We start from the raw sequence: 20,118 nt of genomic DNA, 5'->3' as shown, positions 1-20,118 counted from the left end.
ACTTAGAAAAGTTCACAACTTGTAATTTGTCTCATGGAAAAAGTGAGGAGAAATCCAGAAGCAGGTAAAAAAGAACAATAAAGACGCTCCACATTAAATCTACATTTAATGCACTTGTGTTAGAGCAGCTAAGTTGTGACTGTCCCCGTTGTAAGGGCTGTCCATGACATGATAATGAGAAGAGAGCTCAGGACAGTGTAAATGATGCATATCCAGGTGTCTGATATCAGAGTTTGATGTTCATGTTCATGTTTATATATTTAGCAGGCGCTTTTGTCCAAAGCAACTTACAGGTGATAATCAAGCCATCAGGTTGCCCTTAAGGCTAACAACAAACACTATTCAGTCATTTCTAGGTGGCAGTGAGGCGGCATAATCAGTCATGGAGGGAAGCGAACTTGGAGCGTGCAGTAGACTGGGGGTCGGGTGCTGGGGGGGTGCTAGTTTAGAAGATGCTCTCTGAAGAGCTGGGTCATTAGGAGTTTCTTTGAAATCGACAGACAGGAAGCCCCGGCTCCAGTAGTGCTTGGTAGGTAATTCCACATCGGTGGAACGATACATGAAAAGAGTCTGGATTGTCCTGAGCGTGGTGTAGGCCCTGCTAGCCGACGAACCTTCAACGACCGAGCGGCCGGGCCGTGACCTAAGCCTTTGCAAGAGGATTCAGGTAGATGGGAGCCGTACCATCCAGGACTTTGTTTGCTAGTGATTGGAATTTGATGCATGCAGCTAGCGGTAGCCAAAGGAGTTCAGTGAACAGAGGGGTGACGTGTGCTCTTTAGGCCGATTGAAGACCAGACGCGCTGCTGCATTTTGGACCATTTGAAGAGGTCTCACAGTACAGCCTGGAAGAGGTGACTGTAGATTGCACCAGGAGCTGGGTGGCATGTTGTGTTAGGTCTGGTCTTTTGTATGTTATGCCGCGCGAAACGGCATGAATGAGGAACTGAGGCAACGTGATCATTAAAGGTCAGCTGGTCATCACTCACAACACCCAGATTTCAAACTGCCTTTGAAGGAGCCAGAGATATCATTTTGGACTGAGATATTGTGTCATGGACGGTTTTGCTGGGTTGATGCTCCTGACTGGTGGTGGTGGGTAGCACGAAGATTCATATTGGAAAAATAATGTTTTGAAATTATAATTTAGCTACATTCATTGTAAAAATATGGAGTAAAAAACCCATAAAGTAGATGTTAAAAGACAAAATTGGGTAAACGTTAATAATCGTGCAAGCAGGTGATCACATTTGGTCTACATGCTTATAGTATGTTTATAATATGCAGACAAACATGTATTTGGGTTATGATGCACATGCAAAGTAAACCTGAGAGACTGTTTACTTACCTTCTCACCTCTGTCACCTTTGACAGAGTTTATGTTGCCCTGCAAATAATTAATCAGTAAAGATCAATTATTATCGAGGCAGAGAAAGGGCGGATGGAGATAGCATGCAGTTTGAAATGATGTAAGATTGCTTAATATTATATTTTTCAAATAGCTTTAATGGCAACAATGTTGGGATTAAACACAGTTTACATTTGTTTGTTTTTGTTTCTTTCTGAAAAATGAACACTGAGTTTTCATACACTTTCTCCTTTTTCCCCTTTTACGCCTTGAGATCCAGTGGCACCTTTAGGGCCAGTCTCACCCTGAGAAGGTAGGCATACACAAAGAATAAAAAAGCAGAACACACTTTGTGACACTGAAACACAAACTTGTCTCACACACAAGTTACGATATTGGAACGTGGATGACCTTTTCACCCTTTAGACCGGCAGAGCCAGGTGCACCGATGTCTCCCTGTGTGAAACAAATATGTAATCGTCTTCTGAAAGCGATTCAAGTGTGGATTCCCTCTCAGCCATGGAAACAATAAGCAGGAATAAAGTGTGAAATGGCATTACCTTCTGCCCTGCAGGGCAGGAGCAGTTTGCTTCAGGGTGCAGTTTTTGCTCTGCAACGGTTGGCGTTGGAGTGAGAATCTCTATCGGTGGAGCCTCTGTCACAACTTTCTTAGGACACTGAAATTATAGAGTTCAGAAGAAAAAACAGAGTTACAGTCATGGATGTTACATTCCTTACATCTGGCCACTGCAGTTGATAATATCTCTCACACACGCAGCATATAGTCACACTACCATCCTATAGTAAGATGATTAGAAGGTATAGAAGTAATTATAAAGTTGTGTAAAACAAATCTGAGTGACTGCGGCTGAGTGGGAGACGTGATTACCTTTAAATGGTTTGTATTTCAACACATTCTCACACCCAAAGCATCAAAAAATGATGCGTGACCAAGCGTCAAAATATGACGATCAGGGTGCCCCAGCGTGTCGAGAGAGGATGCGCAGGGACAGAGCGTTGGTATCCGATGCCCGCGGTGAGACGGACATTTGACCAACTTGTGAACTACTTAACCTTCCCCTCACCCCCGTTCTAACCTCAACCGGTTTGTGCATGCAAAGCTTAATTGAAAATCACTGAGTTAAGGTTAGGATGGGGGTGAGGGGAAGGTTAAATCGCTAGAGGTTCGAGGAATAATTTCCGTGTCACCGCGGGCGTCTGATACTGACACCCACAGTGACACGTGTCCCGGCGCGTCCTCTCCCGACGCGCTGGGGCACACTGATCTTCATATTTTGGCGCTTGGTCACACGCGTCATTTTTCTACGCTTTGGGTGTGAGAATGTGTTGACTATTCCAGTACTAGCTTCACCACAACATGTTGAAGTGTTCCTGGGCACCCATGTAGCCTATGTCCCCTGTCTGCAAAGGTATGAATGGGTGTGGGAGCAGGTGAACGTGACTCATACTGTAGAGCACTTTGAGAGGTCAATGAGACCAGAAAAGGGTTGCATAAATGCATGTCCCAGAATATTTATAAATTACACATAATTTCTGTTCTATTACGCATCCTCTACCAGAGGCCTTGAAATATGTGCTGTTATTTTTTAAATATGTGATGTCTGGTTCAGACAGCAGGATGATCGTGCAATTTTTTGACCTGAATCTCCCATTTCAAAAACCTTGAGGATTATCCGATTGCTGTTATCAGACATCATTGATTCTGTTCACAACTTTCTGGACAAGATTTCTAGGCACAGCCAAGGTGTTGAGGGGATCCGCTTTGGTGGCCTAAGGATTGACTCTCTGCTTTTTGCAGATGATGTTGTCCTGTTGGCTCCATCAGACTTTGATGTCCAGCTCTCACTGGAGCGGTTCGCAGCTGGGATGAGAATCAGCTCCTCTAAATCCGAGACCATGGTCTTGAGTCGGAAAAGGTTAGAATGCCTTCTCACGGTCAAGAAGGAGGTCCTACCACAAGTGGAGGAGTTTACATATCTCAGGGTCTTGTTCAGGATTGAGGGAAAGAAGGAGCGCGAGATCAACTGGTGCGGCATCTGCAGTGATGTGGGTATCGTACCGATCTGTTGTGGTGAAGAGAGAGCTGAGCCGGAAGGCAACGCTCTCGATTTAGCGGTCGACCAAAAAGCCCAAGTTTAAATAGTCCAAAGCTGATGCCAAAGCTGTTTAAATGAGCGATCGCCATCTTTGTTGTTTTGCTCTGTTGTAACTCTGGTGCTAATCACGCCCACCAAACCGATAAAGAGCTGGGATTGGCCAGACACAAAACTGCTCAGGCCAATGGCAGACCTGCTGAGGCTACAACTGAGCATGGCAAGGTCTGCAAAATCCCTTTGCTTTCGTTATGTATTCGTTATAGCGACGGTGGCACAGGAGTTGAGTGCTCGCTCCATAATCGGAAGGTTGCAGGTTTGAGCCCCGCTCAGTCTGTCGCTGTCGTTGTGTCCTTGGGCAAGACACTTAACCCACATTGCCTGCTGGTGGTGGTCGGAGGGACCGGTGGCGCCTGTGCTCGGCAGCCTCACCTCTGTCAGTGCGCCCCAGGGCAGCTGTGGCTACATCGTAGCTCATTCCCACCAGTGTGTGAATGTGTGTGTGAATGGGTGAATGACTGATTGTGTTGTAAAGCGCCTTGGGGGGTTCCAGGACTCTAGAAGGCGCTATATCAAATGCAGGCCATTTACCATTTACCATGTATGGTCTGTAGGGTAAAATAGCTCCTGAAAGGGGGAAATGGATTGTAGCCTAAAGTGTGCTCTGATCTACTCAGAAGCACCACAGGAACGTGCAGGCTTTCAAATGTGTTGGATTATCTTGGTCCGATTTTCAAGGACACACAAGCATGGTCCCTGTTGAATATGGCTTCTGACAACAATGTAAATCTCCTGCCCTGTGAACTGGGCCTTTTGAATAAAGATCTCAGCGATTGTTCCTGGGATCTATGAGAGCTCTTCCATCAGTTTAAAGGTGTCAAAGTCCTGAATCTTTCCACAACTTCTCTATTTCCTCTCTTAAATTTGGTATTTCTTTAGGTTCTCATGCTCCCTCTTCCATCACCAATGCCTTGCCTTTGTTAACCACTTCCATGTTAAGTTGGTTGGTCATTACCTGCTTGTCATTCTGTATCAGTATCTCAGAATGGTCCTTCTCTACCACTCATGGTAAAGCCTCCCACTGTGACTGTGGAGCCTTAGTTCATACTTGACACAGATGTTTGTGTACAGTATTCCAGCTGTTAAGTTACACTTTGGCTGTCTGCAAATTACATCCTGCTTTTATGTGCTGGACTATCTCAGGGGCACAGTCTTCATCCGTGGTAATCCTTGGCCTTTCCCTCTCTCCGTCTTGCTGATATAAAGCAGTGATCCCAATACTGAGACAATTGTTATTATACTCCTAAAACAAAATGCCTTGCTTTGCGTTGCGTTGCAAGGGCAAAGTAAATGTGTTATTGTATCTGAATTACAGTTTCACCTTTGACATAAAGCTGTAGGTCTACAGCCATACTTACAGGCCCAGTGGGGAGATCGCAACAGGTTTCGAGCTCTGCATGCTTGGAATCGCAATAAATCTTCATCCTCTGGAGGTCAAACTGTATGAGAAAAGACAACCAAGAGCAGAAAGGACGATCACTGCTCAGGCACTTGAGCTTATATGAAGAAAATCCGTTAAGGGTGAAGAAAGAGACGGACATCAATTGGCACACTGTCGTACAGCCTCTTCCCAATTACTGTCTTCCCTTGTATATCAATATCCTCCCGGTCTTCAATTTTCAGAGTCTGGATGTGTTTGCAGTCCAGGTATAGAGAGACAGACTTGGCCTCCACGCTAAGGGCAATCTTGTGCCAGTTGCGGTCAAACAAGTTGTCAACTTCAGGATTCTTGAACACTGCTCTGACAGCATCTTTTGTCAGCCCAACGGCGTTGTACTCAACCGCCTTGTTTTCACCATCCAGACGAATGGACACCTGACGAGTCAGAGGTAGGGTATTGTCAGTGAGAGAAGATGAAACATGTTTCCACACATTTGAGCTTGGCTCACTGTGAGCTTTAATCTGACACATGCCGTAGCAAGGAGACGTTTTATGTATTACTGTCTTACCTGTGGAATTCCATATTTGTCAAAAATTTGCCAGAGGTACCAATCTTCTCGTCTTGATGATTTTCTGAACTTGAATGTCGTTACAAATGCGTATTCATCTGGTAAACCTTGAGCAAACACATCTCTGCAGAGTAAAAACATAGTATTTGTTTAATGAACGTTATCAGACTGTTAGTTGTTTGATTACTTTTCTGTGTTAAAGCAAAGTCTACTTGTTTCAGTGTTTCTGGTATTACATCTTCTTCTCTTTCATCACACCTGGCTATTGTTGAGCCTTTGTGGTGTTTCAGGTCTTCACTTTGACATCTCTTCTCAACTCCCCCTGTTGCTCTCTGTGTTGCTACAATCGCCATGCACAGTATTATGTCGTACTGTGACCCTTAACTGTGCATTGTTTCCTTTACCTATGCAATACTTCTTTGGCATGCTCTTGCTGTGTCTAGTTTCTAATTCCATTTTTGGTTCTTTTTCAAAACACAGAAAAGTTTTTTTTTTTTTTACCTTGCTGACAGTTTCGTTTGCCAACTGCATAACTTCCTCAGAGCTGACGCTGATGGTGGCATCACATCCTCCATTTATCCACGGGTGCATCATCAGTGAGGTAAGAGCGGGCAGCAGAGAGCGACAATATCCTCTGCTGCCCGTGGATAAACGGAAAAGGAAGTGACGCCACCATCAGCGTCAGCTCTGAGGAAGTTTTGCAGTCGGCAAATGAAACTGCCAGCAAGGTAAAAAGGAACTTTTCTGTGCAATACTTGTTATGAGTCAAGTCACTGTACACTCAACAAAAATATAAACACTACACCTTTGTTTCTGCTCCGATTTTTCATGAGATGGACTTAAAGTTCTAAAATTCATTCCAGATACACAATATTACCATTTGTCTCAAACATTGTTCACAAATCAGTCTAAATGTGTGACAGTGAGCACCTGTGCTTTGCTGAGATAATCCATCCTACCTCACAGGTCTGCCACATCAAGATGCTGATCTGACATCATGAGTAGTGCACAGGTGTACCTTATACAGCCCACAATAAAAGGCCACCCTGGAATGTGCAGTTTTTTGCTTTATTGGGGGTCTGGGGACTCAGAACTGGTCAGTATCTGGTGTGACCACCATTTACCTCATGCAGTGCAACACATCTTCTTCACATAAAGTTTATCAGACTGTCAATTGTGGCCTGTGGAATGTTGGCCCACTCCTCTTCAATGGCTGTGCGAAGTTGTTGGATATTAGTGGGAACTGGTACACGCTGTCGTATACGCCGGTCAAGCATATCCCAAACATGTTCAACGGGTGACATGTCCGGTGAGCATGCTGGCCATGCAAGAACTGGGACATTTTCAACTTCCAAGAATTGTGTCCAGATCCTTGCAACATGGGGCCGTGCATTATCTTGCTGAAACATGAGGTGATGTTCATGGATGTACGGCACAACAATGGGCCTCAGGATCTCATCACGGTATCTCTGTGCATTCAAAATGCCATCAATAAAATGCACCTGTGTTCTTCGTCCATAACAGATGCCTGCCCATACCATAGCCCCACCACCACCATGGGCCACTCGATCCACAACATTGACATCAGCAAAGCGCTCACCCACACGACACCACACACGCTGTCTGCCATCTGCCCTGAACAATGTAATCCAAGATTCATCCGTGAAGAGAACACATCGATTGGTCAGCATGGCGGCGCGGCAGTAGCACGCAGTGGCCACTCCGGACCCAAATGGTGCGACGTTGTTTACGTTTTGTGTATTGTGTTTTTTTTTTTTTTACTCCATGTATGGATATCGTCGGAACTGGTGTCTGTACATATAGCAGCCAGACACTTTGCTACCTTAAAAACCCGGTCAACGATATCCAAGAGGGGCTGCGGGAAACCAGGCCTTGATGCCTCGTCGCTGCCTGATGCTGGCGGCCGGAGGAGGGGACATCGGAAGCGATGCGCGAGGAAGCGGAAGCGCGGCAAGCGGGCGGGAATCTGTTATAGGCTAAAAACAAACCCTAGCCGGCCAGCTCTCCCGTCCATCATCTTGTCCAACTTCTGCTCCCTGGATAATAAACTGGACTACATCCGACTCTAGCAGGCTACACAGCGTGCGGTCAGAGACTGCTGTGTCTTTATTTTCACAGAGACATGGCTCAGCGACAGAGTACCGGATGTCGCTATTCAGCTGAACGGGCTGGTCTCGTTTCCTGCTGACAGAAACGCAGCTCTGTGCGGTAAGACTCGCGGTGGCGGCCTGTGTATTTACATCAACGGAAAATGGTGCAAGAACGCTCTGCTAGCTTCTAGCTATTGCTCACCGCTGGTGGAGTTTGTGACTGTTAGATGCATACCATTTTATTTACCACGGGAATTCACCACTGTTTTCATTATCGGAGTGTACATTCCACCTAGCGCTAATGCTAAGGAAGCGTTAGGAGAACTGTACACAAACATCAGCGAACTGCAAAACACACACCTGGATGGATTGTTCATTGTTGCTGGAGATTTCAACCATGCAAATCTCAAGTCAGTGCTTCCTAGATTCCATCAGTATGTGGACTTTGCAACGAGAGGGGTAAACACGCTGGATTTTGTTTACACAAATATCCCCGGCGTATATCGGGCAGAGCCCCGCCCCCACCTTGGCTACTCAGACTACATCTCTGTTATGCTAATTCCAGCATACAGACCACTTGTCAAGCGATCAAAACCGGTTCTGAAGCAGGTGAAAACCTGGCCAGCAGGAGCCACCTCTGCTCTTCAAGACTGTTTTGAGAGTACTGACTGGAACGTGTTTAAGGAGGCTGCAACTTACGGCAACTTTACTGACTTGGAGGAGTACACGTCATCGGTGTCGAGCTACATCAACAAATGCACCGATGACGTCACTGTCTCCAAGACCATCATCTCACGACCTAATCAGAAACCGTGGATTACTGCGGAAGTGCGTGCACTTCTGAGAACCAGAGACTCTGCTTTCAAAGCGGGAGATAAGGTGGCGCTTAGCAGAGCTAGAGCCAAACTATCTCGGGCAATTAGAGAGGCGAAGCGCGCACACGCCCAGAGGATCCACAACCACTTCATGGACAGCGGCGACACACGGCGAATGTGGCAGGGCCTACAAGCCATCATCAACTACAGGACGACAACACCTGCCTGTGATGGTGACGGCTCCCTCCCTGATGCGCTGAACAACTTATACGCTCAGTTCGACAGGCAGAACGACGTAGCGGCAAGGAAGTCCATCCCTCCTCCGAACGACCAGGTGTTGTGTCTCACTACAGCGGAGGTGAGGAAAACTCTACGCAGAGTCAATCCACGTAAAGCTGCTGGTCCAGACAACATCCCGGGAAGAGTGCTAAAGGAATGTGCTGAACAGCTGGCAGACGTTCTCACCGACATCTTCAACATCTCTCTGAGCAGTGCCGTCGTTCCCACGTGCTTCAAGGCCACCACCATCGTCCCCGTGCCCAAGAAGTCCTCTGTGTCCTGTAACAACGACTACCGTCCTGTTGCATTTACACCTACCATCATGAAGTGCTTTGAGCGGCTTGTCATGACACACATCAAGACCCTGCTGCCCCCCTCACTGGACCCACTGCAATTTGCATATCGCCATAACCGCTCAACGGATGATGCCATCTCCGCTGCACTCCATCTTGCCCTCACACACCTGGACAAGAAGGACACACACGTTCGGATGCTGTACATAGATTTCAGCTCAGCATTCAACACGATCATCCCCCAACAACTGATCGGAAAACTGAGCATGTTGGGCCTGAACACCTCCCTCTGCAAATGGATCCTGGACTTTCTGACTGGAAGGCCTCCGTCAGTACAGATCAGGAACTGCACCACCACACTAAGCACGGGGGCCCCACAAGGCTGTGTGCTCAGTCCTCTGCTGTTCACACTGCTGACTCATGACTGTGTAGCAACACACAGTTCAAATCATATCATTAAGTTCGCTGATGACACAACCGTGGTGGGTCTCATTAGCAAGAACGACGAGTCAGCGTACAGAGAGGAAGTGCAGAGGCTAACGAACTGGTGTAAGGACAACAACCTGTCTCTGAATGTTGACAAGACAAAAGAGATGGTTGTTGACTTTAGGAGGATACGAGGTGACCACTCACCGCTGAGCATCAACGGCTCCTCTGTGGAGATTGTCAACAGCATCAAATTCCTGGAAGTTCACCTGGACAAAGACCTCAGCTGGTCCCTCAACACCAGCTTCCTGCACAAGAAAGCCCAACAGCGTCTCTTCTTTCTGAGAAGACTGAGAAAGGCCCAGCTTCCACCACTGATCCTGACCACCAAAAAGGGACTGGAATGATAAACGCGCACACACGCACACGCACACACACACACACACACACACACACACACACACACACACACACACACACACACACACACACACACACACACACACACACACACACACACACACACACACACACACACACACACACACACACACACACACACACACACACACACACACACACACACACACACACACAATCACTAAGCTCAACTCAACTACCTCAAAGCATGGAGACTGGACTTAAATACTAACCAGTTAATGCTTTATTTTTGCATGTTTACTGTTCCTTCACCATCTACATACTAAGTATGTTCAGGTTTTTTTTTCCTTTGCACTACCTACTGGGAGAGGTCATGTCATATTAGGTCAGTCTGTTCTGTCCTTAATTAGATAGTTTAGTGTTTTCCCTGTTATTTTATGTTGTAAATTTATGTTGCATGTAGCACCTTGGTCCTGGAGGAACGTTGTTTCGCCTCACTGTGCACAAACCGTATATGGCTGAAGTGACAATAAAGTCCAATTGATTGAATTGATTGATTGACCTCTCCAACGTGCCAGACGCCATAGAATGTGAGCATTTGCCCACTCAAGTTTGTTACGGCGACGAGCTGGAGTCAGGTCAAGACCCCGATGAGGACGACGAGCATGCAGTTGAGCTTCCCCGAGACGGTTTCTGACAGTTTGTCCAGAAATTGTTTGGTTATGCAAACCAATTGTTTCAGCAGCTGTCTGAGTGGCTGGTCTCAGATGATCTTGGAGGTAAACCTGCTGGATGTGGAGGTCCTGGGCTGTTGTGGGTACACGTCGTCTGCGGTTGTGAGGCCGGTTGGATGTACTGCCATATTCTCTGAGATGCCTTTGGAGACAGCTTATGGTGGAGAAATGAACATTCAATGCACGAGCAACAGATCTGGTTGACATTCCTGCTGCCAGCATGCCAATTGCACGCTCCCTCAATGCTTGTGGCATCTGTGGCATTTTGCTGTGAGACAAAACTGCACATTCCAGGGTGGCCTTTTATTGTGGGCAGTATAAGGCATACCTGTGCCCTACTCATGATGTCGGGTCAGCATCTTGATGTGGCACACCTGTGACATGGGATGGATTATCTCAGCAAAGCAGAAGTGCTCACTATCACACATTTAGACTGATTTGTGAACAATGTTTGAGAGAAACTGTTTTTATCTTGTTCTTTGGTGTAAAGCTACTCATGTCCCTGTTTTTGCTGCCTCTTGGTCAGATCGTCATTGTAAATACCAATGGCCAATTGACTCATCTGGTTAAATAAATAAATCATAATGAACAAAATGCTTACATAGCCCATAATAATTCTAAATGATTTCTTTAATGTTTTAATTATTAATAATTTGTATCTTATCTTTACATATTCTGTTTTGGTATTCTTTCGTGTCTTCACTGCATTTACGCCATTACTGGATTTTGATCGTTTTAATACATCATTTAAAAATGTGTGAAAATGTCAGCCTTCCTGTATATGAATAGCTGGTTTTAATTCAAGGAAATAAAAAACTGCAGGAAGCCAATATCCCCGTCTACAGCCTCATCCTCGCAGAAGGTTCAATCTAAAGTCACTCTGATATTCGGTGCTTACTTACTCTGTTTGCTGCACTATTGGCATCGTGCCAAGACGAACATACGAACTCTGACCTTCATCAGCTCTGGTTCCTAGAATATCTTTCACATTAAAGTACTCCATCAAATTGAAGCCTGCAGAGTCAGAATAAAACAGCTGGTTAGAAACAGGATTCAGACTGTGGTGCTTATTTTCCCACCCACACACCCTCACGCCCACTCACACTCAAATAAGCACATGGATCTGTTTGAAAACCGAGGCTGAGTTAAGATTTAGTCCATTTTCTGGTGCGGTCTTGAGAATTAACCACACCCTGTAGCCTCTGTGGTTGTGGCCTTTTGAAGAAAAGTTGAAATCGTTGCATTGCTGAACAGCTGGAAAACTTGTTGGTCCACTGAAACATTTCTTTCTGCCAGCTGAAAAGAACTAATAGTCACTCCTGAGTGTGTGTGTGTGCGTGCGTGCGTGCGTGCGTGTGTGTGTGTGTGTGTGTGTGTGTGTGTGTGTGTGTGTGTGTGTGTGTGTGTGTGATCTGAAGTGGTCTGACCGCAGACCATATTTAGTTGCTTTAAAAAGGGAACTCCCTTTTACTGTAAACAAAGGCCGTTACCATGGTGATGCCAACATAGGAGTCTCGCAAAAGGTTGAAGAATTGTTCTCACTAGAAATTAGTGATGATGGCCGGTTTTCAAAAGGACATTTTTGTCATGAGATGCTGTTAATGATGAGAAACTCCCAGCAGGCTGCTGCACGGTTGTTATAATGCAGCAGAAACAGTTGGTAAGACATCAAAAGCTGTAGAAAATAGCAAAATTAGACTTTTTAATGTGATGCAACATCTAACCCAATAATGCCAGGTTGTTTCAGAGTTTCACCTCTTTTATGTGTTTCTTAATTTATTCTTTAGGATCCAAAAGGTGAAGTTTGTTTGTTTGTTTGTTTGTTTTTTTCATTCAATCAATCAAATAAAAGTTACAATAAAACACTTCATGTTCACAAATAATCATGAATGAAAAGCAGCAGAAAGAAGCAAAAGTTTATAATATCTGCCCCCTTTTCACATCAAGACCAAAAAAGTTTCATTCACGTTTGCAAGTATAAATTCAAACTGACAGTAGAGGGCGCTGTTTCCTCTGATAACAGAGTGAGCTTTTAAATTCTTAAAGCAGTAACCAAACTGCAAGTACGCATTACCAAGCTTTTCAGTGGTGCTGTAAGCTTTCGTTTTATTTCATCATTTAAAAATGACGCTTTAGTTAGCTCTGCCCTCACTTTGCCGTGCATTTACTGCGAGTCTGACCAGACATGGGAGATCAACTTTAGGCCATTATTTATTCTACAATGCCTCAGTCTTGCCTGGGAGCACAACTGGTGCTTTTCTGCACAAGAGTGCTGTCTCACTGGTTATCAGTTGCTTAATGACACCACACAGCTGGGAGTTTTGCTGGCTTTGATGCTTTCTGCTTTAGCGAGTGCACATTTGCTCCGTGCAGTGTCTCCTGGTCTGTTCGTGGATCATCTCGCACAGAGCTGTAATTTGGACTGGCAGCTGACAGCATATAATCAGCCCAAAAAGTTATTTTAGACGGCCAAGAACGACCAATGGGCTTATCTGCGGTAAGAGCCAGATGAGTTCACCGACTGGGAAAAGTGAACGTGCACACAGCGCTCTTTTGATCTCAGCAGATGTGTAGGTGGACATTCCCAGTCATCCAGGACATGGCAACCCTAGCAGCTTAAAAAAGTAACTGGACGTTTTCCCTTGGGGATCGGGAGGTTCTTGCTCTTCTAAGAGCTTGTTAGATTATAAAACGGGTTCTCGAACGAGAAGTGAAACGTCTTCAGAGACGGACAGCAGACCTGTCTCAGGATGGCAACATCTGATCAGTAGATAGGGAGCTCACAACCACAGGGATGTTTACCCAGAGTGTGTGCGTGCGTGCGTGTGCGTGCGTGCGTGCGTGTGTGTGTGTGTGTGTGTGTGCGTCCAGAGGAATTCATCATTAAGAAGTGGTTCTGAAGTGTTAGACAGAAGCAAACCGTCCTGCAACACTCTGAACAGTTAGCGTCATCACACGAGGCTCTGGGGTACGTTGCTGTGTGTAGACAGACTCTGTGGGCTAGAATTTAAAAAGCAGCAGAAGATCACAAAATCCTTCACATTTTTTATATTTTCAGCTTCAGAGTAAATTTCCAACCCTTCATTCAAAACCAGTAAATCCCAGCAGGTCCGCTTCAGGACGTGGTGCTAATTATTACACAGCACTGGAGGCACGTCTAACCTTTATCTCAGCGTGCCTGCATCTCTAACACGCTGCTTCATGAAGAACATCCTTGATCCAAGTTGTTCTTTCTTGGACAAAGATGTAGAAACGATTAAAACGCACTGATTAGGTTATAAGTTATTAATCAACATCAAACAGCAACTTTAAATGTTATTATATATATATTTTTTGTTTGTGCTGAAACAAAAAAAAACAATTTTCTTAAAGGTGAGACTCGCTCATTTTATTAACATAAAAAAGAAAGAAGGAAAAGATCATCGCGCTTTCAAAAGTCTGCAAAGGTCAGTTACCGCCATCGCCACCAGCTGCCTCGGTCAGACTCACAGCATTAGCGCTAGTCATTAGTTTATTCTGTGGTCCTTCTAGCCGATGTCAGTGGGAACGACGCCTTGTCAACACAAACACGTCCGCTAGCCGTGATCTAAACTGATATTCCATCAGTGACATTCTGCATCACGTGGAACCTGAAACGTTGAACGTTGTGGTTTAAAGCCCAGAATCTGAATCGGTCCTGTAGAGAATCAGTTCTTTATGTGAGTGCATGCTTTTTCCTCCAGCATGCTGGTTTTCCCAACAACAACCCGAGCACGGGGACATCTGTTCAGATCTGTTGTCTTTAGGAGAGATGCAGATGTTTGGCTACAGCTGGACTGTACCTACGTTCAGACACAACCTAGGACGTAAAGCGTTTAGCTTGGGAGCCTGTCCAGTCTGCCTCCATCCTCATGTCTGATGGTGAGGTGCAGAAACAACATGGCGTTCTTCAGATGTGTCACGCATCTAAGCTTTAAACAGGCACAACAACAATATAAATCTTGGACAATCAAATCTCATGAAGACTGCACTAAAACTCTGTCAGAGCCTTTCTGAGCCTGCAGTGGTCGGACCTAGCATTGGCCATGGCATGAGTGCAAACAGGTTGTGCATCTGTTTTTCCTCTCAGAGTGATGGATGTGGGTGGGAGACAGACAGGAACTCACACGTCCCCGAAGACAGTCTAGTAACAACATCCAGCCGCTCTGGAAAAGCGCTACTGAAGACCTCTGAGAGACACTTTAAACACGGCATCTCCTGACTTACTCATGGTGATCTCACAGATAAAGGACGAAATCAGGCATCCAGGCTGAATGGAACCGATTTCAAACCAAACCTCGAATGTTTGGATGTTCCATTCCAAAGCAAAGATTAGGAGACCTCATGTCTGAAAAAGTTGGACAATGTTGATGTTGCATAAGCAGAAGAGCCAAAAGCAGCCTGGAGCACAGGAAGGTCAACATCTCAGAAGGGCTAACTGGTTCAGGAACTGGTTTCTAAAGAGTTCTACAGCACATCGTTTCTTTAAACATGTAGAGATTTTTTACGTGACTCTGTGGTCAGAAAGAGCATTAGTGTGCCTGGCAGGCAGGTCTTCCAGGTCATGAATACAACTGGTGTCTTCCAACCAGATGGGACACTTGGGAAGGCCGTCCTAAAAACTACATTTTTCTCTTTGTATGAAAAGAGCCAAACGTGGGGGTGTAGGAAACGGTTAGAGGACATAAGAGCTGACTTTGTGCTTGGCTTGGACTGCCAACCTTGTTGTGGTTAGCGGAGCAGCAGGTTGCACATACCTGGAACCTCCTCCAGACCATAACTGGTGCTGCTGGGCTTAAAGCGATCAGGCTGAACCTTCATGTTTGGACACAGCACGTCTGAAAAGAAAAGGCAAGCGTCAAGTCAGAAGGTCTGAACCATCGCTATTGTGCAAAATAATAAAACAACTTAGAGAAGACCGGCTGTCCATGTGAGCCCAGAGAGCAGAGACGCTGGTCTACTTTCAGGAGATGGGGAATATCCAACCTGGAGACGGTTTTCAAACTCAAACAACCGCGAAGAAGAACGAGATTTGTTGGCAGGAAGTTAATTTTCTATTTCTACCGACTACTCTATTGTAGAAAACTGACTCTCTTTGGTGTAGCAGATGCCTTCCACTGTTGACCTTTAACTGTGTGAATGTAACGTATCAGCAGCCTCTACCTCTGCAGGAAAGTACCAGAAATGTTTGTTCTTTCACATCGTTTCATGTGGTCAGCACGCTTTACTCATGCTGATGCAAACGTTGTTGTAATGGATAATAAAAGTTAAATGTGTATTTGTTCAAAGAGCACACACACACACACACACACACACACACACACTTTCAAAGTTCCAGTTTAGTATGGGTGCAACACAACACCGACAGCAGCATTTAACAGCCTGATAAGCAGCATGACTCTGTGGTCTCCAGGTCTGCGGTTGGTGAACTTCACCCAGAGGGAGGCGGGGCTTCATCGAATGCAAGCGTTTTGTTTTCAGGTTGAAGAATAACTTCTTTTTCATTAAAAATGATACCAACAGTAATTATTTTATCATTTATTGTGCTTTCATTGCTCTGGAAGCTATAAAGTAGCATGACACAGGTCCCGCAATTGTGATATAAATGTAGGTCAGCCTGATTTGTGGGAGAGGACAAAATTTCATAGAAACTCTGAAAAGCTCAGAAATTCCACCATGGCTTGTTTATGCAAAATGAATGGATCAACCAATCCAAGCAGTTATTGTTCTAGCATCTAGTTTTACACCACTAAGGTCTTTTTTCACTTGTCTTTCCTGTTAAATCGTTGTGAAAGACCCCCCTGGTGTGGTGTTTGCGTTAGATTGTTCATGCAGCCAACAAGTCAACCAGAAATCATCGTTCCGTGAATGAAATGGTGCGTCAGTCGTTTTAAAGACAGTGATGCAGCACAGCGCTGCATCTCAACAGGGTACATAGCTGAGCAACTCCCTGCTCTTGTGGTTGCACACGTATAATTTAGAGATCTGACTGGGAGTTAAACTGGAAACGATGTAAAACCTGCTTCTGGTTCAGAAAGCACACCTACAAGCAACTCTTTTCCTTTCTCGCTGCAACTAACTTTGAACCCTTGGAATGACTTCTTGTTCTCTTTTTTATTTGATTTGTTGTGAAAAGTTTTTATTTGGATGAGATTGCACGTGAGAATCAGTGCACAATGTACACAGTTCACCTTTTAAATCTATGTGAAAAATCCTTCACGTGGATTTTTAAACGTCTGCCTTGACTTCACATGGAAGTCTGGGGTTGTAACTTTCAGAGTGAAAACCGTAGCTGGCGTTGCTCGTGAGCTACGCGGCACTCGGAGGTTCACTCGTAGGGACTGGAGGGATTCAAACACATGACTGGATTTCTTTTCCTGCAAGCTAGTAAAGTTTATTTACAACCTCCGTTACTAGGTGGTAAGTAGAAAACCTCAAGCAGCAAGGTCAGAGGTCACTGGGTTAAAAAATGAATAAAACTAATTTACTGACTGAATTAATTTTCACTTAACTCCACGACCGAGCAACTTCTAGAAGGTTTAGAACATTGTTGTTGTCCCCGCTGTCCTTGGCCTTGGTTTGGACGCAAAAGCATCGGGTTAAACCTCAGATCAAGGAACAATCCTTTTCTTCTCTTTTCCAGTTTTTTGGCATCATTAAGCTGGCTGAAAGGTTTACTTTTCATTTAATTTCAGGTGTGCAAATGTAAGCTACTGCTTTAAAGACCAAGTTCCCTTCTTCACACGTCTGCTGTAGTCTCCGGTAGAAATTAATGCCTTGTGAGTCAATCTCTGTGGGACAGAGAACCCTGCCGCCCCGTTTCAGGAACTAAACATCAGTCCATTTGGACTTCTCACCTCTGATTGGCTAACAGTAACCCGACTCTACCACTGACTCAGTTTGCACTGCAACATGGCTGTTTGGTCTCCACAAATAACACCAGCCTGAAGGAGTTCTGCTATGTTGTGGAGTCGCTAATGCTAACAGTTAGCTTCTACAAACCGAGGTGCATCCTGCTCTTTCCTGGACGCTAAAGCAACAAAAGCCGTACCCGTGGTGAGCCGAGATGAGTGAGTCACCCAACGCTAATTTCATTGTGAAGTCCATCTGTCAGGCTTTGCTAATTCTGTCGGTTTTGTGTCGGCAGCTAATAAAGGAAATAGGGTAGAGGACTATTTTCATGTTTAGCCTGCATGTGAGACTCAGAGTGACCAATCCTGTTTGAAAAGGAGAAGAAAAACGATTTCCCAGTAAACGTGGTCTCTAAAAGGGAATTTCTCTAAACAACAGAAGTCAGCATGACCTTGTTTCTGGTGATCAGCACCTCTGCTCCGCAGCAGCAGTGAAAAGGTTCACCAAACCACAGAAATGTCTGAGGAATCTTTCATCTCAGTGTCAGTGTTAGCAGCAGCTGCCATCTAAAGCTTCATAACAGAGAAACCAGTTGAGACAGTTCAGTGTGCATCTGCAGAACTCTGGGGGGTTTGTGGTTGGGCTCGCTCCTCTGCATGGTGGTTAAGAGGGTAAAAAAGGGTCTAACTTTATCGAATGAGACTGTCGGGTGAGGTGCTGCAGCATGCAGTGTTGCTAACGTGTCTGGTGACTGACTTACTCTCACACAGCCTCCTCCTCAGCCTGCCCCTGATTTTGTCAATGGCATTAAAATCAGTCACATGGAAGACGTGGGCGCTTTTGGGCTCGGCTGAGATCTCCTCCAGCTCTTCCCTCAGAGCTTCCCCGATGCCCACAGCGAACATCCTGATGCCAGCTCTGGCGGCTGCCTTCGAGGGTTCCAGAACATAATCCTGACTTCGGCCATCCGTTAGAAGAATGGCCACCCTCTGAAGGCCTTGGGCGCTCGGCCTCGCTCCGTTCCGCTCCGTGAAGATGTTGGTGGTGGTGTAGCTGATAGCATCTCCGGTCATTGTGTTTCCTCCTGTGTAGCGTATGTTCCGGGCAGCTTTCTTCACATCTTCCAGGGTTCTGTACTGCCCCAGGATAAATTCTGTGCTGGGTCTGTCGCTGTAGCGAACCACAGCCACCCTTGTTTTTTCAGGTGCCACATCAAATGATTCTACCAGGTTGGCTATCCATTGCCTGATCTTCTCAAAGTTCTCCTTTCCCACACTAGATGAGGTATCCAGGATGAATGCCAGGTCGTAGTGGACATTTTTACACCCTGCAGCAAAGGTATGCAGAAACACTCAGTCACAAGTATTCAGAATGTCCTCCTTTTGTGTACTCACGTCTTACCTGCTCTCTGTGCTTCCGCTCTCTCACTATGAAGAGTCAAGGCCAGGATGAACCAGACCAGGATGATTCTCAATCCTAGTCGTAATTCCATCTCAGCCTAGGCTCGGATCTGTTCTGTTTAGCTTGTCGAGCTGTCCGGCCTGTGGGGAAAGGTCAGCAGAAACATTAACACGTTGTTGATGAAGGTTAGCTTAAAGCTGCATGTTTTCTTCATCCTAGCCTGTATTGTGATATAAATTAGGGTCAGGGTTAACCAACACATCGCTTTTTCATTTTTATTCTTTTGCAAGGCCCCACCCCCTGCCCAGAGTGCCTCTTTCTATTTTAAATGAGTGCCGCCCCGCGAGCCAATAGTGTTAGACATCCGCTTACGTACAGCTGTCAATCATTCAGCGTGCGTGAGACATGTCCAGACACGTTACATGAAAAATGGCAGATTTCTGCTATATTGAATAAATGTGCAGGTAAACTTAAAGACGTTTAGAAATCTAAACCCACTGAGATCGGAGCAGAATTTACAACCTTTTCTCTTCAGCGTGGAGAAAATACCCACAATGGCTGCTCTCAGTGCCAGGCCATGTGGAAAACTCATTCGAATTTACACACCAACTTCATGCACATGAGTGCAGATTTCACTAAGATGTCTGTTTCAGCAATCTTGGTATTTTCTTTTGTATTTGCGGGAAATGTTCTTCATTCTGAGGACATGATCATTGAAAGCCTAGACTAAGATACAGACTGATTGAAGATGGCTGAATTTTTAACCCAGACATGTTTTTCTTCACCAGCTAGACAGGAAGAGAAGAACTGCAGAGAGTAAAGTTTGCTGATAACGTTCCCTACAATTCAAAATCACATTAATCTGTTGAATCTAAAGACTTTCCTCAAGATTAAAGTATCTCCTGGATTGGTTTATGACTTGGTGGCAGAAGAAAAAAATCCCCAATAGTCTGAATTTATGTACTTTTGTACAGCAGTGGTTGTGCGGGTTCCTGCTGTAGAAGAAGTGATGTGTGGCTGACTGTAGCCTAAACATGGGCGCATCCTGGCAGGAAGAGTGTCTCACGGCAGGGTGGGTGTGCACTCTGAGGAGGCTGGGGAAAGGCTGACGTATGAACAACTTGGAAAGCAATAAAACGTCAGGAACTGAAAAGGCTTTTACTATCCTACACCACCTTTCAGTGCACTCTGATGTTTCCATTGAACTTATTGTTCATGCATGTTTTCTCCATATGAAACAGTCAAAGGTGGAAGGGGACGTAGGGTCGGAGTTGTATGATAGTTTAGTTTTTGTCCTTTTTAATACCACCGCCTGTTTATGGTTAGACAGAATAGTC

The 20,118-nt window shown here is 45.3% G+C and overlaps 2 protein-coding genes across 4 annotated transcripts in view; one reads left to right on the top strand and one right to left on the bottom strand.

The window, feature by feature from the left end:
- The window catches only part of LOC139073049 (uncharacterized), a 725,027-nt gene that overhangs the window by 658,830 nt on the left and 46,079 nt on the right, over positions 1-20,118 (top strand). The gene's annotated exons all lie outside the window — the stretch shown is intronic.
- Positions 1-20,118, bottom strand: part of col22a1 (collagen, type XXII, alpha 1) — a 139,247-nt gene that overhangs the window by 114,552 nt on the left and 4,577 nt on the right. For 2 of the 3 annotated variants that reach the window (XM_070556159.1, XM_070556158.1), the window contains exons 2-12: positions 18,782-18,921; positions 18,141-18,707; positions 15,286-15,366; positions 11,413-11,524; positions 5,472-5,595; positions 5,062-5,337; positions 4,881-4,961; positions 1,909-2,025; positions 1,760-1,804; positions 1,591-1,653; positions 1,349-1,387 (exon numbers count right to left, since the gene is read on the bottom strand). In XM_070556159.1, coding sequence (XP_070412260.1) covers positions 1,349-1,387; positions 1,591-1,653; positions 1,760-1,804; positions 1,909-2,025; positions 4,881-4,961; positions 5,062-5,337; positions 5,472-5,595; positions 11,413-11,524; positions 15,286-15,366; positions 18,141-18,707; positions 18,782-18,872 — 1,596 coding nt within the window. In that variant the 5' untranslated portion in view covers positions 18,873-18,921. The remainder of the gene's footprint in view (positions 1-1,348; positions 1,388-1,590; positions 1,654-1,759; positions 1,805-1,908; positions 2,026-4,880; positions 4,962-5,061; positions 5,338-5,471; positions 5,596-11,412; positions 11,525-15,285; positions 15,367-18,140; positions 18,708-18,781; positions 18,922-20,118) is intronic. The other variant, XM_070556160.1, reaches the window with a different exon arrangement.

Source organism: Nothobranchius furzeri, chromosome 11, assembly GCF_043380555.1.
Source record: "Nothobranchius furzeri strain GRZ-AD chromosome 11, NfurGRZ-RIMD1, whole genome shotgun sequence".
Taxonomy (NCBI): domain Eukaryota; kingdom Metazoa; phylum Chordata; class Actinopteri; order Cyprinodontiformes; family Nothobranchiidae; genus Nothobranchius; species Nothobranchius furzeri.
Note: the sequence above shows the minus strand (reverse complement) of the source record. Positions and strands in the feature narration are given on the sequence as shown.